Source organism: Patagioenas fasciata, chromosome 3, assembly GCF_037038585.1.
Source record: "Patagioenas fasciata isolate bPatFas1 chromosome 3, bPatFas1.hap1, whole genome shotgun sequence".
Lineage (NCBI taxonomy): Eukaryota > Metazoa > Chordata > Aves > Columbiformes > Columbidae > Patagioenas > Patagioenas fasciata.
Genome location: NC_092522.1, coordinates 33,360,391 through 33,386,879, shown reverse-complemented (window position 1 = coordinate 33,386,879; position 26,489 = coordinate 33,360,391). Strand labels below are relative to the sequence as shown.

Sequence of the window (26,489 nt, the reverse complement as noted above, 5' to 3'; positions counted from 1 at the left end):
TCCAAGGGAAGAAGCCAGCTCGTACTCGAGCTCGAAACCAGGGTGGATTTCTTCTCTGGGCAAAGGTATGTTTTGTGGTGCCCCCAAATATTTCCTGCCCTCCTCCCGCTCCTGGCAGGGCTGCTGTGCACAAAGGCTGTAGGTCGCCAGCCCTGTCCCGGGCTGAGCAAACAAGCAGCATTTCCAGCACCTCTCCGCCGCGAGAAGCTGATTTGCCTCGCAAGAAGCCAGGAGGTAAATAAATAGGTCTAGCGAGCCAGGCCTTGCCTGTATACACCTGTATCAACAAGGATGCAAGCACAATTATCTTACCTTAATGAACTTAATCTTTAATTTCACAGCTTGACCCTTGTGCTCAGCCTCTTAACAAAGGAGCCGAACTGTTTTAGTCCATATGACCACCCTTCCTCCAACAGCTGTGGAAACTTTAGCCACGACAAGGATTTTTGCCCCTTGTGAAACTGTCAAAAGCAATAAATATTTTTCTTTTTTTCCATCATTAGACCCTGCTAAGAAAGCCTGCCCATTGTCCACTGTAATTCCCAGCGCTCACGGGGCAGGAGCTTTATTGTCCCAAATGAATCCTGAAGTGTGAACAATGCGGGGGAAAGCGGCCACCCTTTTCGGGAGGGTGTAGCTGCGAGGAATGCGGCGCTTCCCCACGGACGGCTCCGCCAAAAGAGCACTTGTGTTTTTTAACACTGGCCTTTCAGGAGGATGCTCGAGTTAAGGCATTGTGGCCCACTGTAAATAGATGCACTCGCCAGAATGGGGCTTCGTCATCCCTAATTAGGGAAGTAACTCCAGAGAGACAGCATGTCACTTGCAAGACTGGGCTCATTGTTGGGTTTGTGCGCGTCCCCACAATGTGAGGTAATTGGAGTTGTACCTTTTAGAAAGCTGCTAATTTCACATAGGAAGTGCTAACAAGACCTTTGTGTGCCATGTTTTCCTTCGTCCTTTCTAAGGAAGTTACAGAGCTCGAGTACTGGGAATGGCTGGGCCAAGGCCTGCCGGAGGAGGCTGCGGTAATGAACCACTTCAGCCCCCCGCCAGAAAAAGGAGGCCTAATTTTAGGGCCTGAGAAGACGAGGCGGGACAAAAGGTTCTGTTTAAGCTTATTATACGGGACATTCTCAGTGCCTACACAGCTTTCCTCGAAATGACCCTCTCAAAATAAGTGCATCAAGTTTGAGCAAATAGAAACATGCAACTTTCAGGGCTGGGGGTTATAGTTTTCTTTACAAAGCCATTTATATAATGTAAGCTGCAATTAGCGTGGAACGGAGCAACAAGATCTAGCGAGGAAAGTTCCCCTGACAAAGGACAGAAATTAGGGGAATAAGTAACAGTTAAATATTGGCTTCAGATAACCGGCTGAAAAGACCTTTCAAATCAGCTATGGATGTAGAAAAATAAAATCATTTTTCTCCAGGTCTCTTTTGCCATAAAGTTTGGCTTTTAAATTGCCAACTGATAAATTCCACTAATTTTAAATTATCCAGATAGAATAGATCTTGGCTTAAAAAAAAAAAAAATAAGAAATAACTGAAAAGCCTCTTGGCTTTTAAGCCTGACAATATCATCAAAATGTCTCTAGGAATTATATATAAAAATTCAAACGGTAATGAAACAAATTACTACCTACAGTATGAAAAGTCTGCAAAAGCTTTTTATAGACTTGAAATGCAGAAGTTATACAAACTACTCAGCGAAAAGAATTAGAAAATGACCTTTGCAGATCGGGGGCAAAAATGAACAGTCTTCAGGGGAAAAAAAAAATTCACTGTTAACAATGGCTTTTAATGCCATTTTGCTTCCCTCATTTATCTAATAATCGTGGCAAGGTTAGGGTAAACAATGAACAGTATGTTTTCACATATTCCACCTTTAGTGTCCTCCATATGAATTTCTAAAACACTTAAGAGAATAGATACATAAACCTGTGACCTTCAAATGAGCTTTTTGCTACTTCTAACATTTTGAATAAAAAAGGTCAGAAAATTGAACCGCTTTTGCACAGTAATGAATTCCATTCTGTTGGGTAAACAAAGCTAAATTTTAAAACACGGACCTGACATCTCTATAGCTCAAGAAGCTTTTCTCTTCTTCGAGCTTATGGGGGGGAAGGGTGAGGAATGTGAGCACTCTGCCAGCCACCCCCTAAATCACTGCAGCATCCGCCAAAGGGAGGAGGAGGAGACAAAAATATTTGGTTTTATTCAGTGCACCGCCATGATTTCCAAGGCCAGTGCGACACTAGTGTGCGATTTTTTAAGACTTTTTTTTTCCCCCCGAACCGCTACCCCCCCAGCGAATAATTGATCCTGTCCACACAAAAAGAAGCCAGTTCTATCCTCGTCGAGCTAGCTCTTACTGCCGAGGGCCTCCAAAAGTTACTTCAATTTCCGCCGTGCTTTTGTCCACAAGTTGTCCTGGCTGAAAGGCCCCGTTAGGTATTGTTGCAAAAAAAGTCTGCGCCCACGTTTATTCCCCCCGCTCCCTCCAATTCATACTCTGCATTGTGGGGTTTTGCTATTCAGGGACTGATTGGACAACAGCCCAAAGAATGGCCTCAGTGATTAGGCTCTCAGCATGGCTCTGGATTGTGGGTATAAACCCAGAGCCGGGGCTGAATTCACCGCAGCTTTCTGCTTCCTCCTAGCGCCTCCCATGCTTGATATTTTATGCATCCCTTGCTGCAGGTAACGCATTCCTTCATACCAGGAAATGGAATCTGTATAATTAGCCAGCACAGTAGTGTGCAAACCCTTGAAAGTCCAGGGGTTGTGCCCCAGGAAGCAATTGCGCTTTGGTATTGACAGGAGCTCACGGGTTTTCGGTCAGGGTGGGATAATACAACCCCCTGAGTATTGTCATGACAAGGTATTCATCCCACTTGACAAAGGCAACTTTTCTAGTATCCTCCTGGGGACACACAGGGGTGATGCTGGATGCAGATTTGTTTGTTTAGAAGCAGAGGTACAGCTTACCCAGCCCACCGCAATTCCCAAACACAGGGCCTGACTCCATCCCCTGCCTCCTGCTGCACCGCACTGTGCTGCTTCCCCTTTCACTTTATGTTTTAAAGTATGGCAGCTGCACAAGTCGTGAAGTGTACAGATGTCACTCTGCGTCTTACATGTCAGTAACTGGAATTAATTTACATTTATTTGCCTATTGTTTTATACCATTTTATGACAATGTGCCGCATAATATAATTTAAATCTTTAATGTACAACTAATTCTCTACCATTAATTTGTCAACATGATTACTGGATATGCCACCAGGAAAAGCTGGATGACTTGAAATATGTACAAGGCATTCCTGTAGTTTTAAAAGAGGTTTGTATCTGAAATGACAAAGGTTTACAGAACTTTTTTTGGTCTGTCTGTAATTTTTTGAAAACTACAATTTCAACTTGATTTCACAAACTGAATTATTCCAAATCTCAGTCTGAAATAAAATAAAATGTCTAATATATTAATTAGCCCAGGAAGAGAGTCCCAACAGTATTGTAAGAAGCAAAATGATAGTTTGATTCCTGAGAAACGCAGCCTTCATCATGACAAATCCTGGCTGATAGGTGTTTAAATTGCCTCCCTGCCAATAGTATTTTGTTTTGGGCAGAGCAGCAATCTTTTTAGCTATGCGCTGGAATTGAAAACCACCTCGTAAAAAGAGCTTACTGTGAATTTTTTTGGCAGAAAATGGTGATTTGTTGAAACTGAAACTTGTCCTGGGAGCATACAGCAGGAGCTACAGCAAGGAAGGTTTCTCAGGGTGGGATCGCTGATTAAAAAATGAAGAGGGAGAGAGGGAGAGAGTTTTTCTCTGCCTCCCGGCCCTCCCCCCAGTTGCCGGTAGGTAGGAGGTCAGGGCACTCTCCAGGGATGTGGGAGAGCCAGTTTCAATTAGCTCAGCAATGTGCCTGTGAGGGGGAATTCAGAGCACATCACCCTTTGCTTTCAGAGGGTCTGGCCCCCTTTTCTCCTGCAGCTCTGAGACATTCCCCTACTTATTTACTGTTTCTCTTCCCATATGAAAAAAATGAATACCTACGTGACTCCCTTAACAAAAAACAAAACGTGAAACAAAACAAAAAAACAACCAAACAAAAAAACCCCCAAACAACAACAAAGAAAACCAAAACCCATATTGAAGTGGAGGCCCTGATCTTGCAGCACCCACGTCTGGGCAATTGCCCTGTGTGACTGCGCAGGCAGAGCTGGGGCTGGGGAGGGCAGCCCACCCTGCTGCCAAGCCCAGGAGATAGGTGCAAACAGCACCACTAAAGCACTGCCAGGAGCTGGGCCCTGAGCTCCAACTCTGATTCCCCCAGCGCTCTCCTTGCAGTCTCCGGGGTGTCTGCAGGCAGGACTGGATCCTTTATCACACTCCTGTAAGCTTGCTCATATGCCCATGTCTATACTGCATGGAGCAAGCAGCTCTTAAACGTGGGCCTTAAAGTGTCAGCTCCTCAATATGATAACTGAGCTTCTCTTTCTGACACTATTTTGCAACTATTTCATTCGGGTGGGCTCCCTGCAGTCACTGAGTCTCTGAACGGACAAAAGCTTACACTCACATCAATGCCGGTCCAGGACCGGGGTACAGACCCCAGATGAAAATGCTGGGGAAACAGTGAATAATCAAAGCGGATGGAAACACAGCAATTAGTTTCTGGGGAATAATTTGCTAGCAGAACATTTCATCTTCTCACACTGTTGCGGTTTTTTTTTTCTTTTCTTTTAAAGCTCATCTCCCTGCCCCTCCTCTTCACTCTTTTCTTCTACCTTTTGGGGATATTGCAGGAACTGTATGAGTCACCAGAACACTGGAAAAATCTAGCAATTTCTTTCATGAAAAAAAATAAAAAGAAGGCTTGATTAAAAATTAAAATAGGAAAAAAAAGAAGATATTCTCTGAAAAAGAAGTGTTTAGACAAAGCCTGTCTGCTTCAATTTCCCAGCTACGTAAGCTCCCTTGCCCTGAGAGTGACAGTAGATTCCATAAATTAACTGAAAATCCCTCTTCTCAAGAGCCTAAGTTATCTCTTCTTTGCCTGCAGCTCTGATTTAGAATAGGCGCTCGTTTGTTTACTGTTTTAATTAATGCTCCTTTTCAGTGTGGAACAGGGAAAGGGAAATGAACTGACTTGATAAACAGGTGTAGCTGTTACGTGTTATATTTGGGATCATTCAGGACTTGCAACAGATTAATCAGGCTTGACTGGACGTGAACCTCCTAGCAGAAAAGGTAGATCAACTCTGCTGGGTGCCCAGTAGGTGAGTATTATTTTAACTGCTAGCCTGTGATAGGAAAGGTTTAGAAGGACAGTCATCAGTGGAGAATATCTCTCTGTTTTCGCCCAGGAAAGCAGTCTGATTCTTTCCCCCACTGCTTAACAGTTAAGGAGACCTTGACAATATAAACCACTTTTCATGCCCCCTTTGCTTCCCCTTCTAACCTCGCTGCCTCATTTTCAAGGGGAAAGAAACAAATCATCCCATTATTTTTAAAACATTTAAGTGTCACATTGGGGAAAATGCTCTCCTAGGTTAACTATGAATGACTGAAGATTTTTTTTCTAAATGCAATATAAGTGTAATAACAGTTTAAGTGTCATGCTACATTGTATATTGCCTTTGCACCCTGTGTAATACCTAGCACAGTCAGAACAAAAAACGATCCAAAATCATCCTTTTCTCCAACAGAGTTTAAATTCTTAGCCTCAAAGGGGAAAAACAGTTTAGCTTAGGTTTCTTCATTATAAGGGAACAAGGAAATTAGGTGATTTAACCATATCACGGCAGCAAAGCAACATTCGGCTCACGAGTATCAAATCCCAAAAGAGACTGCATCTCCTGCTTTCCAAACAAAGCAACATCTAAAAATGCATTCCTCCACATTTTGTCTTAGCTTATACAATTAATATGTGTACAGAAAGCAACGTCACATGAAAGATAAGTGAAAAAGGAGTATCTGTTTATAATATTATTCGGCTGACCTTGCTAGGCAGAGGCAATGTGACAACGAACCAAGAAAATGCTTGAATTTTAACTGCATTATGTTAAACTACCTAGAGTTTATGACTGTCAAATGGGACCCTGCTCGCTAATATCTCTTGCCAGCAGACTGGCTGAAGACCAGCTTTGGTGTCAGCTGGGAAGACAGACGCTTACCTACCTTCTTGGAAAGAGATACTGTGAATGGAAGTGGTGTATGTGCTCATTGCAGAGCAGAAGTATAGGGCTGGACCTGGCTTTTTTTATGCTGTGTCCTGTCAGGAGAACAGGTCTCGAAGTCGAGCTGTTCAGAACACAACACAGACAACCGTATATTATGCATAGGCCTCTGATTTGAACCTTCTTCCATCACAACTTTACCAGGCTGTTGAAAGGGAAGGTGGGGGAGAAAAGGATGGATAACTGTCCAGCTGAAATGTTCTTAGCATTTTACTCACCCCCAAATATTCCCAGACTTGCAAGGAGCTTTGATGTGTTTTAAAAATCTGAGATAAATGTCCTTTCTAAAGACAGCCCCTAATATCTTGCCACAATCCTCAGCTTGAGCTCCATGATAGCAGCTGATAGCCTAGCAATACCTAGCACACCACTATAAATCTTTTATCTTATCTCATTCATGGATGTCTAAACTCTCCCCTACCAGGAGAAAAACAGCTTGACAAGGTCTACAAGGAAAACATTTTGGAGTTACCTCTACACTCTCATCTCAGGAGATTTGCAGCCTTGTGAAACGGGAGCCTTTGGTCCTCCAAACAGCATGAAGCCTTGCAGTAGCATTTATTCACGTCTGGTCAAGGAAGACTCTACCAGAGTCAGGCCTAAACATCTGCGGAGAAATCACACCCCAAAACATGGATCTGGCGGAACCCACTCTGAAAACTTGACTGGAAGATGCCTTGTTTCCCTAACAGATGTACTGCACCTGATCGCCAGCACATACATTTGGGACCAGCTGAATGCACCTGGCAAAATTGGTATTAGACTTGTGGGAACTCCAGAAAGACCCAGACCCCAAACCCAGGAGTAAGAAGCAGTCACAGTTATGAAGAAAAGACCAGTGCCAGCTGCAACCCCTCACCCTAGGTAGAAGTGTGTATGTTCTGGAACAGAAACATTTTATGGTGCATTTCTCCACTTTTGCCTCCTGTCGGACACTCTGGGAAACATCAGTGGGCAAACTTGCCTGTGATCTGAATTGCTGCTGTTCTGGGCCTTTCTCTTCTCCTGAACATTCTTTGACAAAACACAGACTCATCCCATACAGGAGCATCCATCCCATGATTACAAATCAAGAAAGGACAACCATAATCCTGATCTTCAGTTTTAAGTCACAACTGACTTAGACGTGAAACAAATGATTTATTAATGAAAAATAGGACTGTAAAAGTTAAGAGTTAAGAAAGGACATCACAGAAATAGAAACTTATTTCAACAACTTTTGTGGATCTTTTCAAAATGATAAAGAAAACTATATTTTACCAGTTACTTAAATTTGCCGTACGAGAAACAGCAGGTCCTTGAAGTTTGTGATAGAAAAGCAAGAGGTCCTAAGCCAACCTGCTCCAACACCTGGTATCTCTTGATCCCCATTTTTGCATACAAACCAAAAAATTTTCTCTCAAGTCTTTCTTTTATCTCATGAAATAGCACAGGGCAGTGGTGAAAGAGGTTTATATGGCTTATTTTAAGAGGAAGTGTTGGCACATTTTTGGCCTTCACCCAGGCCAGCTGCATTGGCCTCCTGAAAGTCCTCAGCTTCCCTGCTGAAATCCTCCTGGCCATCCGTGGCAATGCAAGATCCTCAACAGCATGTGACAGCAGGCACACGGGTTTCTCTTTTTCGGGGGATGTGCTCTGTTAAAAAGTGTTTCGTTACAGAACAGGAACAACATGCAGGGCTGTGGAGTGTCACAGCTTTTGCTGGTATTTGAATGCTTCCGACCTTTTCACCGGGAATTTACTCCACTATTAGTGTTTATTGTGAACTTGTCTTCTGTGACTGAGGTTTGGAAATTGCCCAAAACCTGCAGCGCAGAACAGCGTCTGAAAACCGGAAGAAAAGGAGGAAGGCAGAGGGGTGGAGGGAAGTGTCAAGGGAGTTTTGCAAAGCAAATAGAGTATTAACCTTTTGTTTAAGATGCCATGAAGACTTTTTATCTGCTATGTGATACTTTGCTTGGAGGATTGGCGCATACGAAGAGCTTTCCTACGCACCCCGCCCGCCTTGATTACTTTACTTTCTCAGTGCAGATTTATTAAATTTTGAATTAACATGTGTTAAGGAGGTTGATTTTGTTTGCTCTGCCACATAACTTACTTTTCTAAACACTTAGTAATAGCAGCAGTTAATCTATTGACCAATGGCTTAAGCAGCAGGTGGCTTTAAGACCAATGGGCCAGTCCTGACAGGGCCCACAGAAATTCCTAAGGCCTCTTTGTTACCTGGGCTGGGATAGAGAAACTACTTGTTTGGAAAATGTTTCTCCTCCTACAAAACATCTTCAGTATTAAGGGTCTTTTGTTAGGAGAAGGCTGAAGAGGGGGATTATGAAGGATAGTCTGTCACACAAATTGTTTCTTCTTTGGCATATAATACAACCTGCATTAAAAGTTTACAAACTAATCTAATGAAATTATCATTCAAACGAAGCATGTCTCCGAACATTAAATTGATGCCTCAACCTGCCGTGCAATTTCCGCATTGGAAATCTCAAGACTGAAATGCCTCTGCTGTTGCTATTTTAGAATGAAACAAGAGGTTTCTTTTTTCTAAAAAAAACCTCAGCAGCATTCTGTTTGAAACAGGAATCTGGATAATCTGCAAGGGTTCATTTTCTTAGGAAACCCAGGCACTAAAACATTAACAATTAAATTAGGTGCCGTGTATTAAGGAATCTGGAGTTACAGTTAACTGTATGTTATCTGTATGTTATCTGGGTCCTGATACCCTCTCCCTGTTATGATGTGCAAATTCACATCAGAAAAAAGAAAAGTGTTGGGTTTTTCTTCATTTATTTGGCTTTATTTAGCTGAAAGCAGCAGCAACTGCAGCAACTGAAACTTGCGGTTCTGTACCATTTGAGACAAAGCTGTACTGACTGAGCTGAGGGCAGTATTCAACTATGAACTTTCTTAAGGGAGGATTTTACAGTACAAGGTGGGGAGAGACACCACTCTCCAAAATGTGTCCATACATGCACAGAAAGGACAGTGGCACTTTCATTTGCAGTGAAGAAATGGTGCTTGGTGAGTAAATGGAGCCTTTGGGATTGTATTTACTCTGTCTCAGGCAAGCTTTCTGTGTTGCTCTGATCCAAGTTAGGAGAAAATCGACTTTGTATAGTGTGTGAGTGTGTATGTGTGTGTGCATATATACAGAAATATCTATATATGTATGTATATATCAATGCACACACACACATATATATACACTGACTCCTGCACTACAACTACAGTCCTGTATTCTCTATGTCCTAAGTAACAATTGCAAACAGCTGCACTGCAGCAACACAAAAAAACCAGAAACAAGATAAGTCAATTTACAAAGTACTCTGTAGCCTGATTTCCATTTGTTGGGGTTTCTTAATCATTTGAATTGCATGTCTATCTATATGCTATGCACAGGTCTATGTATGGATGCTACGTATGGATGTACATGAATGCATTTGTATGCAATTTAGATTTCAGACTTTTATGTTTTAGGGACCCTGATCTCATTTGGGGGTGAGATCCAGTAGCACCACTAGGTGCTACTGTAATACAACTAATTAATATTATTTTTACTACTAATAATAACAGCAGTGTTTACTTTTAATGTGTTCTCAGTCTTGCCAATATATGTTTTTATATTCTTTAATTTTCTTGTTCTTTTGCAGCACGAATGCTTAAAGGGTTCCTAATTAACTGCTCAACAATGATGTGCTCTCATTTAGTTTTTCTCTCAAACTTATTTATTAGGCTTTGTTTATCAGTGGGAGAGTTTCCTACACTGAGACTGCCAGGATTTACTCTAAGCCTCTTAGTCTGGTGTTTCCATGGCCCTGGCTCTCTGTGTAGGAGAAGCTAAGAAAACCATACATACAGGTTTTGGCCCCCTTTATTTGCAGTAATCTAAAGCAGATTTTTTCTTTTCTTTTGGGGCAGGTGGAGAGAAAGGCAGCTGATTATAAAATATGCTGAGAAAAATGCCAGGGCTTGTTTTGTTTGTTTGTTTGGTTTTAAAATTTGTTTGTTTGTTGTTGTTGTTGTTTTTTCCTGAGACTGTGTAACTGGATTTCAATGTATTTTCAGGGCATTTCTCCGAACCAATGAATTCTCATGAGTAACAACAGGAACACCTTGGTCTGATTTCTCCCGTTAAGGCTTCCCCAGAGACCTATAGTCAAAGCAAGCCAGAAAATGCAGGAAGGCATTAGTTTTGCGGCTGTCCCCCAGGCCCCTGGTGCCCCTCCAGTGCTCAGACCTCAGAGCTGTACAGGACAACCTCTTCTGTCCTGCACCTGCAAGGAAAGGGGTTGTTCCTGCCTCCCCTCCCCGCCCCCCTTTACAGCCATCAAGTGCTCGGTGTTCTCTTTTTTCTTTTTCAGAGAATACTTTTTTTTTTCCTCCTTTTTCTCCCTTTTTTTCCCTCTTCTGCCTGCCTTCTTTCCTCCCTTCCTCCCTTCTTTCTCTCTCTCCCTCTTTTCTTATTTTTCTAACAGGTGAGGTCTCCCTTTGCTAACTCACCACCTAATTAGAATGGTGAGAATTAGCTGCATTCACCCCCAGCTTTAGTCCTGGCAAGAGTGTTAGAGAATTGGCCCACTTTTCAAGGTGCCAAATTGGAGGCTGAATCCAGGTGTGGCCAGAGGCAAGGGGATTATTTTCCTCCCATGGGGTACAAACAAAGGCCTGCGCTAGGGATAGATGGGGTGGGGACAATGTTGCCTGCAGGAGGGCTAAACACTGCTCCTGACATCTGAGCCCTCACCACACCACAGCACCAGGCTGTGGCGCCGGTTTTGCAGCCTGAGGAGCGGTATTGTAGGGATCATGGTGAAGAAGGGCTCCATGTCCTACAGTAAGCACAAAAAGTGTTGTCACCCTCCATTTGTCAGCGAAGTAGAGAGTCCAGATAAACAAAACATGCATTTGGGGAAGTATATGTGATGTAGCCACCTGCTGCTGCAGGACACAGGACACACACTCGAACTCCTAAGCCCCCAAAAGATCCACAGAAGATCTTCTGCCCCCCAAGCCTCCTCCTTCATAGATGCACCGACAGCACATAGTCATTGATCCTAATGCTTTCATTGCACGCTGCCACCACCAGCCTCATTCATCACTGGGGTCCTGACCCTTCGCTCACACCCACTGGTGTTAACCACCATCAGGGACCATGAGTGGGACGGTTCCGTCTCCTCTGGCAGATCAACCTAGGTTTTCTTATTTCAAACAACTGACAGGAGAAGAGCAGTTTGCAAGACTGTGCAGTGGCCAAGAGTGACCAACACCAACATGAGCAGATTGTGACACCAGCGCAGTGGTGTTTGGTGCAACAGAAGAAGATGTAACTGAGAGAAGACACAAGACAGCTTTAAGGACAGTCCTACCTAGGAGAACAATTGAGAAACTTGACAGTTCACATCCTCTTTCCTGTTTGAAGCAGCCTGCCATGAGAAACAAGGAGCAGTCCCACAATCCAAGACAGGTGACAGAGGGTTGTCAAGGGTTGCCCAGAACACAGGGTGCAAGAGCTGGTGACACTCTTGTGCCCATGGGGGCATGGCACAAAGGCCTGTTGGAGGGTCTTGGAGCCCACTGGGCAAACCTTTCTGTTTCATCAGGTGCTGAGCCTCAAGCCAGAAACCCCTCAGCTCTTCTCGCTGACTCAACAACATCGGGCAAATTATGCAAAAAACTTCTTGGTTACTCATGTAATTCAGGAGGCCCTCTGAGAACTGGTTGGTTAGTGCTGATGCAGTAGTTTCCAGAAGAGGGCCCTGCATCCACGTTTGATACTGCAGTGAGCCTGAGACACACACTTTTTTCAGGCTAGGCCTTTCTTCGGTAGGGTGGAGAATCCTGAGGTTATGGCAAATCCCAAGGAGAGCATGGGTACTGTCTCAGTACTGCACAGGAGTTCATGTAAGAGGACACGCGAAGTAGGTGGTGACAGCAAACACTTCATTACTCAAGATCTTTCACATGGGGGCCTGATGGGTTTGGGAAACAAAACCACAGCATGTTTGTGTGAGTTTTCCATACTCACCATCAGCATCACAAATTCTGTTGTGCTCCAAAGTCTTTAAGCTATCCAACTATAGAAGTACCAGTGAACCGCAGTAGAGTAAACCAAATCATGCTTCATCTGATGGAATAAAGCTTGCTAGTTACCTGAAAGGTCAGAAGGGGCAGGTCAGTATGGATAACCTCACTTCTATTATCCTATCGAAAGGAGAAGATACAACTTTCCTCACTACCATTGAAGAGCATAAGCATTGACTGAGAAGGCAGCAAAGTGAGAACCTTTGAGAATCTCTGTATGTTACTGATTTTACTTCAGCAAAAAAATCCATCTCTTGTCCTTTGAGTAGAGCTCTAGCACAACATCCTGTAAACTGGTCTTGCCTGTGCACCACCATCCTGCATCCCTAGAAACCACTGTTTTGTCTCCTGTTGATGCAGAGCATCAGAGCACACAGTCCTCAAGGAATGCAAAGGGCTAGGAAACAGAGGTGGATCAGACCACCCGAAATTCAAACTACCACAACTATAATCAGGAAGAGAAAGGAGGGGAAATGTAGCACCTAATACTTTTCTGCTCTGATCTTGCTTGGGCCCTGACAAGACCCTAGAAAACTGAATAGTGATATGATGCATGTCAGACCATGGCCTGGACTTGGGACCTTCAGACCTTCCTAGATCCTTGAGTAAAAAAGATAAAAGCAGCTGTTTTTTAATGTTAGAAGGTTAGAAACTTCAAATATAATTTTATTGTTGCTGTTTTACTTTCCCCAATGCAATAAAACTAACTAGTGAAATTTCAGAAAGGACCAGTATGTATGGAGCACCCCACTTAGTTATCACACAGAGGACAGAGAGTATACACTGTCTTCACTGCCACATGTTTTACTGTTATTTCATTGGGGTGGGCTATATATGAAATAGTAACAAACCACCTCTTTTCCTTCCCTCCAGACCCTCCAAATTTGGCTGTGCTTGGCAGTTCATCTTTGCAATGAAGCTCTACCACCTCTATCGTTCTTTAAAAGGAATCACAGCAAAGTGGTATACGAAGGTAAAGATGTCAAGTGAGTTATGTTAACAGAAAAAGAACTACACAGTAGGTCAAGGTTTGGGCAACAGCAGGGATATTTTTGTTAAGATAATGCTACTCACAGTGGTGGTGGCTTCCTTTGTAACACATAGATGCCCCGGGAGAACTGCCTCAATTCTCATGGAGCCAGGGCCATATAGGAAGGTCCTATGGAGTCTAAATGAGATAGACACTGCAATTTCTTGTACAAATAAACTTTTACTATATAAACCACATGAATGGACTCTGGTGTAATGCTTTCTAATGGTTCACATTTTCAGGTTGGTTTTAAGACAATTACCAGAGCAGCTTTTAAGAGCTAAATGGAGGTTTGTACAGTTGTGTTTTCCTTTAGGAAGGGTAATTACCTCTCACTGCACTGGTAAAGGGCAGAGGTTTCCAAGTTGCATCCCAGTTAAACTAGCAGAGAAAAATGACAGGAGAATCTGCAGGTGACTGGTTATGTCTGTGCTGCACACAAACCACAGCATCCCTCAAACCCACCCTTGGAGGATGTATGTTCAAAACTCAGGCTAGAAACAGCCTTCAGGGAATGCTAAGAAAGAAGGTACAGCCTGATGGTGCTGCTTAGCACAGGTCTGTGGCACAGAAGAATTGGCACATCACCTTCCGTATGTCCCATCTAAGCATGGAGCAACACAACCTGCTCACCACAAGTCCCAAACCTACCCACCAGAAAGTCTGGATTTGTAAGCAGGCTACACTTAGGCTATTCCTCTCTGCAAAAGAAAGGTCATATAGGCCTAGACTGGCCATTTGCAACCAAACCAGAGGATTTTTACTGGCCGTAATACAGATGGCCAGAGCCAGGGCAGGAAGCACAAATAGTTTGATTGTATTCCTTGACTTAGAATGTTGAGGTCAACATAGACACACATACATTGCACCTGAACTCACAGCCAGCTTGCAGCTTAAAGCACTACAGATGTCCCTCACGGAAGCAGAAGTGTTTTTAACTATTACTGTTGGACTATCTGCCTTTGGAAGCCAGCTTTTAAAAGAAATGGGTTCAAACTGGAACACAAGAGGTTCCACTTAAATTTGAGAAGAAACTTCTTCTCAGTGAGGGTAACAGAGCCTGGAACAGGCTGCCCAGGGAGGTTGTGGAGTCTCCTTCTCTGGAGACATTCAAAACCCGTCTGGATGCCTTACTGTGTAACCCCATCTAGGTGTTCCCGCTTTGACAGGGTGATTGGACTGGATGATCTTTTGAGGTCCCTCTAATCCCTAACATTCTGTGATTCTGTGAAATCTGCAAAGATACCAATGACTCTGCTTCAAGCAGAGCACCACATTGCTACATTGATATATTTAAAATCTTTAAAGTGAAATTTCTTTCCTCATTTGAAAGAGCTTTTTCAACACCTTGGGAAAAGCTGTCCTCCAGCTCACAGATTTCGGAATATTCTGATTTCTACAACTGAAATTACGCTCAGATCCAGCATTAGGTATTATTTTTCTTCCTATGCTATGAAAAGATAAGAAATCAGCAAAGGGGAATATTAACAATGATTTAGATGTGGAGTTTTTACGTGCATGAGGTTTTTTAAAAACTTCCCCCCCACACCCCCGCCTCCTGTTCTGGTACATACAGATTCATTTTAAGCCATAACTGTCCTACAGCTCATAAAATTTGTATTACGTCACCTTTTAGATAGGAGTCAGCAGGAACAAAGCTACTGGAATGGATGAATAAACAAATTATTGTTGAGGCTACACACATTAGCCTCTAAATAGCAGTAGAAAAATGTGAAGTGCTTCTGAAACTCAACTGCCTGTTTGTACAATGACCTGAACTGCTCGCACAAGTGTTCATTTCAGCCTGACCTGTTTGGCACAGGTGGGAAGTGCTGTGCATCAGAGCATCAGGTAAAATGGATGGTGGCTCTGGGACACAGGGAATCCCATCCAGCAGCAAAAAGAGCATAGCTGTATGGCCACAAAATGCTACCTGCCTGCTGGCAAGAGTGGTTACCTAGGGAAAACACATTCCTAATCACCTCATTAGCATGAGATAGACTGCTCTGAAGGCAAAATCATACCTCACGTACAATCAAACACTACCTTTATACTGTACTGCACTACGAGTAGGGGCTCCCCAACATACACTGTTGTGAGGTCTGCAGGTTACTGTGCCTGTCATTATTTGCCATGGGGAAGTTTCAAAATTGTACAGATTATGGTCACGCTGTAGAAGTTTTTAAGTCATTTACTCTTACCTTTCCTCATCGCCACACCAGTCTTGATTTCAGGCATGTTGTCTCACGGATCTTCATGCCTGCTGGGACTGTGTGCCATCCCTCTTCCCTGATGAACCTACCTGGAACTGCCTTGCTCTCACTCCTGATTTTTGGGCACAAATAGGGCCTTCTGAATGCCATACCCCAATATAATGTCTGTCCTGCCTGTGCTGTTACGCTGCCTGTGCTCAGCTTTTTGAGCCTCCAACCCTTGCTGCCCTGCTGTGGAGGACCAGGATGGGACGCTACCCACGCCTTGCAGTCATTATTGCTGCAATGGGGCCTTACAACAAAGAAAAGGGCAGGCCGAAAGTGATCTGAAATAGGCTGGGGTTCAGCAGTAGGCATCCTTTTCACTGATCATTGTTTGGCAGCAATTTCTACCCGGTGGCAATATTCCTGTGCTTTGCTCGCAGCTGAAAATAACTGTGAAAGTGCTTCGAAAGGGCTCCCTTTTAACCGAGCTGAACACCTTTCCAAGTGATTTTTGTCGTGGTATCTCCCCCCTGGATGAGGAGAATTCAGTCTCTTCCCTCCCATTTATTTTCTCCACAGCCTATAAACCACTGGAAAACACGGCTCATTGTTTCTGTGCTCTCCCATGCCCTTTATTTCCATAATGGAGTCTTTTCCCATGCGTTTGCTAATATTTCTACCTCACTACATAAGCTGGCAGATGCTCAGAGTGTTGGTGCCTGGGACATGATTCCTTTTTGTTCCCCATGCAGTTGCGAGGCAGCACCTTGCCTGCAGGGTGGGCAGGTAAAAGCACAGATGTCCCTAATCCAGTGCGAGCTGTTGGAGCCTCGCGACAAAAAAAGCACTTGTGCAAAAGCACCTGTCCTTCCCGCAGTAATCTGCTCCACTGCCGGTGTTCCCTATACTGGGAATGGAAGGTTAAATCGCCACTTGGCTTCCTATTGTATCATCTTTTTAACTGTTTGTATCAATTATTGGATATGCTTACATAGTACTAATGCCTTTGCTGCAATTCACGTGGACCTTTGGAAATTAACGCTGCAAAATGCTTTAAGTGTGGTCCTCATTCCTAAAGCTTCTGGTAGCAAAGTCACTGCCTGCAAACTTGTTGAAGTATCAGCTTCAAAAAATAGCCAAAAAAATATTTCTGTAGATTTCTGTTGAGACAGCAAAGAGTTAATCTAGAGCCATTGCTGCTAAACACACCCCCCCAAAAAGCAGCACAGCAGTAGAAATGGTAACACAGTATGAAGTTGTAGGAACAATCATCAGTGCTCTCTCCAAACAAATAAACAGCCTTTTACTCCTGTAGAAATATGACAAAGTTCTACATATTTTCCTTAGTGCTCTTACCAATCCCTTGAAAATGAACAGCTTGTTGCTAAAATGCATTAGAGGAAGGGAGATGACAAATTAAACTAGTTCTCATACATCATAGGTCCCTGGCTGTATTTCAGTACTTCTGTTGAAAAATCCAGTACTGGTCCCATCCATCAGAAAGAACAGTAACCCCTTCAGGGAATGTCAAATTATACCTGAAGATGTAAAAACTGCAGTTCCCGGGGTACGCCAACATCTAGCACAAAAATAAAGTCTGACAGACGGCTGAAGGTCTGCTGTTTCAGAACTGTCGTTGAGTGAGACTCACATTATGAATGCGGTTCTGCCTGTCATGGAACCTTCCTGTGTGAGTCACCTCACGTCTTTGCCTCAGTTTCCCTATGTGGAAAAAGGGAAACGATTTCTAATTGTATCAGCCCACAGTGCTATTTGAGTAATGACACTAAAAAGCACATTGAACATGCAAAGTACTACCCTGTTTAATGGCTATCCTTATTATGAATTAAAATATAAATACTCACCCTGAAAATAAGTTTTTTGTGTGCTTTATTATTTGCTTTTCAAACTTCTTTAGAAATTAAAGGTTTCAGAAAATGAAACCTCTTTTCGCAATGAAAATCACATTTTGTACATTTGCTTCCCAGAGGACACAAGTCTAGAGTTAAGGCTAATATAATAATTGTGGCTACTGTCTTCTCATTTGGAGTAACTTGGAGGCTAATGGGGTTTGTGATAGCAACTTATGCTTTAAGGACTCTGATCCACACCCAAGAACCTCAAGGAGCTTCTGGCTGGATTCAAATGCTAATCTCTCAAAGGTTTTGCAATTTATTTTTTAATGGTCCACCTCTGAGACATTAATCTGACACTTTGACTATTATGTTACCTGGATTAAAAAAGATGCTAATAAGAGTATTAGCCAGGTTCTTACACAGAGAAAGCTTTTGCAATTACAATAGCTCCCAAGTCACTCATTCAGGATCCTGGGAAAAACAGAGCATTTTTGCTTTCCAGATTCCCTTTTTTTTAAAAAAAAAAAATAAATCTCAAGAAGTGCTTAAAATTCCTTGTTAAGAGATTTGAAAAATGTATAGTCCTTGTAAATTAAATACTACAAGTTCTTAGATGAGTGATCCCTCAACATTTATTATTCACACTAATACGATTTAATTCTAACTCACTGTAAGATTTATAGAAATTAAAAGACTTCATATGCATGAGGGTGATGAAAATATAATCCAGTTCATGAAATCTTTATATGCAACTTCATATTTCAGCAGTATGGTTATCCCTGGCGTGCCCCGGGCCCCAGGAATGTGCCACCACAGGGGCTGCACCCCAAGCTGGGAGCTCAACTCCTAGAGACCCGCTGAGCTTTGCCTCTCAGGGTGCTGGCACCACCTTGTCAAAGCTGCAACTGCTCCGGGCTTTGCCCCTGCACCTACGCCCTCTCCACACAGCGAGGGACCACAAATGAACTCAGGAACGGGGCAATTTCGTGACAAAGAGAGGAAGTTGCTGGAAGGAGGAACGCGGCCCTGCTACGCCGGAGCTCGCTTCCCCGCCTGCCAACAGAGGTGGGTTCTTCGCGCAGGGATTCGAGAGGCACAGTTCAAGGAAGAAATTAGTGTTATAATTAATGTATCTGCGTTCCCCTCGGCTGGAGTCCTGAGGAATCAGCAGTTTCTCTACCTTAGATGGCTCGTACACTATTTAGGATAGTGAATCGGTACCCTTGGCATTTGTTACCCACGAGCCACGAGACGACTGTTGAAATGGAAATGGGAGGAGTTCCTTCTAAATTCATTTTCTTTTTTAACTATCAAAGCCACTCCACACAAAGCTGCAGCAACTTCAGCAACTGTCTTGGTTGCACACCAAGGATTTCACTGAGAACATGTTAGAGGGAATCAGAAAGCAGAGAAAAGGTCACAAATAAGCACCTTAGGAACAATGAAAGCTTTTCTCCATGTAGCAGTGGGAGAGTTGCTAGAAAAACTGAAAAGGTATTAATCAGAAGTGGCTATAAATCCTCTGGAGTTTTGCTCTTATAAAACTCCTCAGAGAAAGTCTTGAAGGAAATGCAGGTCAAAGCCCAAAAAAGCTCTTGATCAGAGATTGCTGGAGGAAAATCTTCCCAGATGCCATTTAATAGGCAGCAATCACCCCAGGAGTGGGAAAGCCAAGTACGCTTGAAACATGGTTGCAGTTCCTAATAGGCCTTGTCACACTTAAGGCACTGCAAGCTCCATCCAACGAACAGCTGAAGCTGGCTGGCGATTCATAAAGCCAACAGTTTAAAGTTTATTATGATGAAAGCACTTAATGACAGCCATCGCTAGGGGCCCATCATTTATAAAGCTGTGCTGAGTATTAGACATGTAGCATGACCACCAATTTTATGTCACAATTGCTACCATAAAATGACCTTTGGTGATTTTTACTGCATGTGGTGGACAGCTCTTCTTTTACATTAGTGCTCTGTGGCTTTTCTTTGCAGACTATTATGCTGTCTAAAGCTTATTTGGCACTGTCGTGAGTCTCAACCCTTGTTATTACCCCGAAGGCCTGTCTAAAGGAAAACTCTCATGTTCTATTATAGCACTCCAATAATTTACAGATCTTACCATCCTTGGTTAGCGTCATAATTTAGTGCAGATATTCCTTCATTGTTACCACGTTTAATGAAATCCCTCTGTTTCTACAGACGGCACTAAATTTCCTATCTGGGCCACAAAAGTACCTGTGCTCCTGTATTATGGAGACACAGATAACAGGTTTTAATTTTTTGTTGTCAATTGAAAAGAACAGTAAGCAAAAGCAGTGAACAGCAGTTAACCTGGGAGAAATCTCCTTAAAGCCTGAGGTATGAATGCTAGACATTGCACAAACGCCAGACGTAATTTCAGTGCATAATGCACAAACATACATTTGCATGTGAACAATATTACTTAATTACCTTTCAATTTTTAGACCTACTTTGTATACTTAGGAAGTGTTTGAATATACCAGCACTTTACTGTCCTGATGTAAAGCATTACTAGTAAAGTGGTCTATCCATGCTACAACACCTTTAAATTGTATATATAATTTTATAAATGATATAAAATCTGTTTCTAGTCCATGAAAAAACACACTAGCATCGCACACTGCAATCTTGAAAGGATTTAAAATATGTGATTTCTGCTGGTACCTACTGTATTGGGTTTTATATAAAGCTTTTTTCAATAAGGTAAATTGTTACATGACAAACTCATCTTCCACCATTATCATCTGCTGTTTGTGTTTAACAACAGGAGTCCTGGTCTAACAAAACTGTTGTAATGGCTGTACAAATTACTCAGCTGAAAGCTTTTCACCAAACCAAACAGTATTAATCAGCAGTTCTTATGAAGGTGCTAATTAAAAACAATTTTCTTCCTCAGTTTGCAATACTAAGCCATCTTCATTTGCACAGTTTCCAATATACAGCTACTGTATACACTCGCACTTCAGGGCCTCTATTAACTATTGAATCTCCTATTACCTATTTTATTACATTCCTGTCTCCCAAGTTTAGAAGCTTGTTGACATTTTAGAAGTCACAGCATGATATGTTTAATCATTTTAAAAGTACATTAATTGAAGTCAGAGTCAGGAAAAAATAACAGGTCTTTTTGCACGCAGGCTCTGGCAGGGCACAACACAGGCTGAACGTTCAAATCCTTTCCTGCCAGCATAACCCATCGCCCAGAGGCAACGTTTTACGACTGAAGGGGGATGGTGCCTAATGCAGGGAGCCATTATTTCTTTTTTTTGCTTGTTTTTAATAAGCAATCTTCTGGAAGCGACACTGTGTTGGTTATCTGCAGGGAAATGTGTCCAAAAGAAAAGATACTTTCTGTTGCTGAAGGCCTATCGCTCTTTCGCTGTCGTCAGCCACGACAGCTCTTTGTTTTGGGGGGCTTGGCATCTGTTGAGTTTAACCCAGATTCGAAGGTCAAGATGTTTCTTCTCAGGCTGTGGAATGCCATCTGGACTACTGCTCCATGCATCTTCCCTCTACTTTCCACACGCTTTACACACAGGGAGACAATGAAGATCCAGTGCCGCTGTTGGACAGAGATGGAAAACATCCAGCTTTTCCCCAGCCACAACAATATGCTGGGCTTTTTGGCAGCAAGCCAGTTGCTGACTAAGCAAGGAGCCTTAATAGGCTAAACTCTTTAAAAATGGGAAGGGAAAGTTAGGTTTGTTACATTCAGCTGTTTGAACAGAGTCCACAGGTCAGAGAGGGAGATGGATCTTGCCAAGGAGATGCTGCACTTCGCTTGGTCTTGCTAAATCTGGGATCAGTTCTAGCATGTATTGGCTGCTTTCTAAATGGCTACAGGCAAATGAGACAGCAATACTGTCTGTGCCTCAGGTTCTCTTGTATGGGGAATAGGCATGATTTGGAGGAGCCCCCCTTTATTTGAATATTCAGCTGAAAATTCATCAAGTATTGGGTTTTGCATCATTTTGGCTGGGTTAAGTAAGTGTTGCAGTGCAGATGAGTATAATATTGAAAAGCAGCTTTCAAAACCATCTTTCAAAAGATGCTGGTGTGCTTACAACCAATGTTAGGCTACTGATTTGTGACAGCAAAGGGATGACAAACCGTATTAGTCAGACTCAGGAGAATCTAAACAGGTGAATCAAAAGATAGAAAGTGACAAAATTGTCTCTGAGGAAACACGGGATGATCATGGTGCACAGAAAACATTTTAGATAGAAGTGCCAGCACACACTGTCTTAGCACACTCCACCAGCATCTTGAAACATTTCTCAAGAGTTAAAGGAATTTGCAGTTTGACATCACCATTCAATCCCTGATTTAAAGAAGAAAACCACGCATAAAGAAAACCAAGCTAAACTACACATTTATAATTTGGCCTGTGAAAAGACAGAGACCTGGCACCTTCCCTCTTGTGTCAGAGAGAACAGGCGGAAGAGGGTAACAAAACGCTGCTCTGTTTGCCTGGCAATGTGTCCCTGTCTTTTCCCTCTTCCCTGCCACATCAGCTGTGCCACCTGCCATATCAAGAGGTGGATCAAAAGCTCCACCCACCTTATTGTCTTTTGTTCACGGAACAGGGAAGGAGAGTTGTAGTGGGGATGTAACACTTGATAAACCCTACGCAGCCAGGCTCAAGGTGTAAAGATGTTGGAAGGAACAATTTTAATCCCGCTTCCCTTCTCACGCAAACATGCAGCCATTAAGCCCCAGGCAGAACGTGAATGACCTGACTAATAAGGATTTTGCAGCTGGACTGGTACCTGGGGTAGGACATTCTCCTGCTTCATCTCACATTCTTAAGACATTTTTCATTTAAAATCAGACTTATTTCCCAAATGGAAAGATTTGTTCCATTGTTCCAGAATGCTATCCGGGAGGACTAGTTTGTAATTTGTAAGAAAGCCTTTGCCAGATCTCACAGCAGGAAAGGTAATACTTTTTTTTTGGTCTTTTGTATTCTGAAGATCACAACTCACTGCCAGTGGCATCAGCTGCGTTAGAGCTGTGCCCAGGGGGATGGATGTCCAGCCACAAAAAGATCATTTCTCTTGCCATTTTTCCCTGAGGAGGGAGGAAGACACAACATTGCTCTAAAAACTACCAACGTACGGGAAGGCAAACTTGCATCAGCCAAACATCTCTGTTCCCAGTGAAGACAGCTTAGCTCTTGCACAGCATCGTTCATCTTCAAAGTGCTTTGCAAACACAAAGTAATTAAGCTCAATATTCTGTTACAGAACACAGTAAGCTGCATCATTAAAAATACACCAAGTACCAGAAAGTAGTTAAAGCACATCACATGAAAGGCTCTGATCCGTTTTGTAAGCACGATTTGATAAACCACCTAACTTTTTTTTTTTTTTTAGCAAAGCTATGTGATGTTTTAATAAACACTGTATTTGTATTAAAATTTAAGAGTTCAGAAACAGTTCATCAAGTTCTCACCAATGCAAGAAATTCTGAGAGACGTCTCTAAAAAGAACACTTTTATTGCCTCACATGTAGTAAATCTTACATCTGTGACTTTTCAATACCCATTAAAAAAAAAAAAAAAAATCAAGAAGAGAGCTTGTTTAGATACCTCTAAAATATCTACACGGACCAAACCTGCAAGTACTTATGTAGATGAGTAACTTCACTGCCTGTGGAGCTCCCATGTGTTTGCAGGATGAAGCCTAAATGCATCTTTGGTAAATATGCCATCAATTACACACTTTAGGGATGGCAGCACCTGTGCAAAGCCTTCAACTCAAATGACAGACACTAAAGAAATAAAAAGCAATTATCAGCTACTAATTTGAGTAAAACTGTTTTTCTTAGAGCTAAAAACACAATTTTCAGTGACACGGGTTCTATTTTTGGCAACTAACAACCTTTATTAGATCATTGTGCAGCAGACATTCAAGCCCTTCAAAAATAAAAGGTTCACAAATTTTAATATTTCCCTATTTTTCATACTCCTTTGTTGATTATAAAGATTTCTCGGTACATGAGAACACAAAGGCACAGCTGTGTGGGTCAAATAGAACAAAACTAAACTAAAGCCACCTTGACAGCAATTTTAAATTATTCCTAAATGCTTTTCATTTCCTACTAGACAAGTATCTTCCAACAAGAGTTTGAATATGAAACTCATACCAGCTATAGGGGAGACACACTACTCAGTTCTAGGATAAATGGTTGGTTTGCATTGCCCCTGGTCTTTATCTAACACTGAGAATAGGCTGCTTTTTATCAAAAGAGGAATAAATTGCTGTTATTGTGATGTTAGCCCATCACTTGGCATTGCAATTCAAGTTTTTGTGAGAAAGAAATGTATGATCTAACTGCGACTTGACCTATGCCTTCTGAGATCCATCTAGGTGCTCTAATGGAGCATAAAAAGTATTGAATACAAGGACATGCAAACCGGTAGTGAAGAAATTTGTTTGAGAAGAAGAGCGAAGGGAAAGGGACTTTCATGAGCTCGTGGTTTACATGTTGCCCAACTTGTTAAATATGGAAGAACGCTTATTGCCAAACTGCAATTCTCTTAATTAATGTATTTCAGCATGATCCTCTACACTTCCTTGCATCTAGTACCTCCCTCAGTCATAGTTTATGCCTCTCTCCTATTTTTCATCACTTTAGAAGTGTTGTGGTTTACGAGACTGTACAGGATTCTTTAATGATTCAGGTTGTTTTTCTGAGAAGTCATTAAAATGCTCTATTAAACTGTTAAGAAAATAAGAAATTGCTCCTGTTTCTTTGTAGGATTTTTGTGCTTCCCAGCAGAAGTCACATTAAACGTTTATCAAATACATGGGCCACAATATATCACAATATAAACTAATTCAAAATAGACAGCTTGATTAGACAACAGAATCCTTTAGTTGTTACAGCGTTTCTCGGAATTTATCAGAAAAGGATGCCTTTTTTCAAAAGCCATTTCTAGAATAGTAGCATTTAGATTTTAGTCCTGATAAAGGCTCACTTTCCATTCATAGTCAGAACCTAAATGTGCTCTTCTTGTACCTAAACAGATAATAAGCACTCAGCACACTCCCCCTTCTTGACACAACACACTGAGACTAATCACACATAATTGGAGAGGAGGAGCAGAGGGGCTGGGCAGGCTATTGTGTCCAAAGGACAAATGGTCAGTTTATGAGGCTTTTGTCTGATGCATAATTTCTTATACATCTACAGGAGGAAAAGTCCTGCTGGAAAAAACACATACACACACACACACACACACACACACACACACACACACACACACACACACACACACACACACACACTTATCTATATAAAAGCCTTCAACACTAAGCAAATGAGGACACTTCAATCATGGATAGTAAAAATCAACAGAGGAATTGGAAAAAAAAAAAAAGGCAGAAAAATCCGAGCATTCAATAGGTGCACTTTTAAAAGATCTCAAGACAACTTTTTCCTTACTAATCAAAATGTGAATGCATTTACTACGTTACAACCAGTTATATAAGCCAACACAGTATATTATTCGCATATTTTCAAATACACCCCCAAAATAACATTTCAAGAGATTTAACAAAATACATGCAAGTTTGAAGGCACAAAAGAGAAGGAAGCCAGCTTTATACCTTTGTTAATGCATACATGTGAAGTCTGACTGGTTTTAGGCTGGAACATAATTGGAAAAATTAGTTCTACAATGATACATAAAAGATGCCTCAATGTTTACACACTGTGAAACAAGCCACGATATTTTCCTCAGTATTTAATTAGAAATATTTCTTTAATGATGACTCAGGAACAAAAGGGGGGTTGGAACTGTACCCTCCCTAATTCCTGACCATCCACATGCATGGATTACTTTTCAGTAGTCCACCTTAGAATAAACAAAAAAAAGTGTCATCTTCTATCTGTGTTTGGTTAAAATGAGAAGAAAAGGGTAATGGAGGTTTTCCTCATATGTATCTTTTTCTTCATTTTTCAACTGCAAATAAAAAAAATGGACAAAGTGAGCAAACTGTATGAAAGCATTTTTAAAATACTGACAGTTCTTGCTTAACTATATTCCTTAGAGCAGATGATACTACTAGGGATTAAACATTTAATAACTACCAAAAGAAATCTTAAGATCAAATACACAGGTATGGAACAGTATGTCAAGTATTATTAGGAGTCGATCAGAGTTTGTAGACAAACTAATTCACACAATAAATAGTCAAACATTACTTATAAAAAAGTGAGGTCCCAATTGCTGTATTAAATAAATTATAGTCAAGTGAGATTTAAAGCCTGAATTAAATCCACAAAGCAAGGAACTTCAGAACAAAGGTTAAAAGTTTACCCCTAATCAGCCTAACTATTGCCGTATATTTGGCATTTAAGATCAACAACTGTTTCAGACCTCTGAAATACCATAATCTTACCTGAAGGTTTACATAATTGCAAGCCATTTCCAAGGCTGTAATGTAGTTCTTGATGGGCTTATTTATTAATTCTGTTTCATTTAAAAAATTCTCATTGTAAGAGAGAATTATAACCTGATAATTAGAGTGGTACAATTCCAATTGCTAGGGATAATGACACATGTGCTCTTCTGATCTATACTGAAAGAATAGATTTCTAAAAAAAAAAAAGATGAGTGTTTATTTTCCTAGGTATTCTGGTTAAATGCAATTTAAAATACATATACATATTAAATGGAATGTAGGAAATACTCATACATATTACATTTTGTAATCACCTTGCACAAAAGTATTTGCTTATTTTTAATACAAGGAAGAAATGTAAAAAAAAAAAAAAAAAAAATCTTTAGCCATGCCTGAAACAAATGACCCCCCCACTAAACCTCTACATTTAAAGCCAGAACTCTTCTTATCCCATATTGCTTTGCCTTTATTTTCCTTGCCGTGGGTTAAGGATTTTTGTTGGTCCGTGTCACAACATTGCTCACGTTATTTAAACAAAGATCTTTTCCATATAATATTCTTCAGCTGTGAAGTGTCTCTGTGTAAGCTACTGTCTATGAGCAATTAACACACTTTTCCTTTTTCATAGTGGAACATAAAGC

At 41.7% G+C, this 26,489-nt stretch overlaps 1 protein-coding gene and 1 long non-coding RNA gene across 12 annotated transcripts in view; both read right to left on the bottom strand.

Annotated features, from left to right (window-relative positions):
• LOC139827538 (uncharacterized) overlaps positions 1–557 on the bottom strand; it is a 46,371-nt gene extending 45,814 nt beyond the window's left edge. For all 9 annotated transcript variants that reach the window (XR_011738224.1, XR_011738228.1, XR_011738231.1 and 6 more), the window contains exon 1: positions 313–557. This is a non-coding gene — a long non-coding RNA (uncharacterized lncRNA). The remainder of the gene's footprint in view (positions 1–312) is intronic.
• A 22,362-nt stretch (positions 558–22,919) lies between these two features.
• The window catches only part of CAMKMT (calmodulin-lysine N-methyltransferase), a 221,406-nt gene continuing 217,836 nt past the window's right edge, over positions 22,920–26,489 (bottom strand). For 2 of the 3 annotated variants that reach the window (XM_071806088.1, XM_065833393.2), the window contains one exon: positions 22,920–25,406. In XM_071806088.1, coding sequence (XP_071662189.1) covers positions 25,329–25,406 — 78 coding nt within the window. In that variant the 3' untranslated portion in view covers positions 22,920–25,328. Of the gene's footprint in view, positions 25,407–25,845; positions 26,042–26,489 lie in introns of all 3 variants that reach the window. The other variant, XR_011738221.1, reaches the window with a different exon arrangement.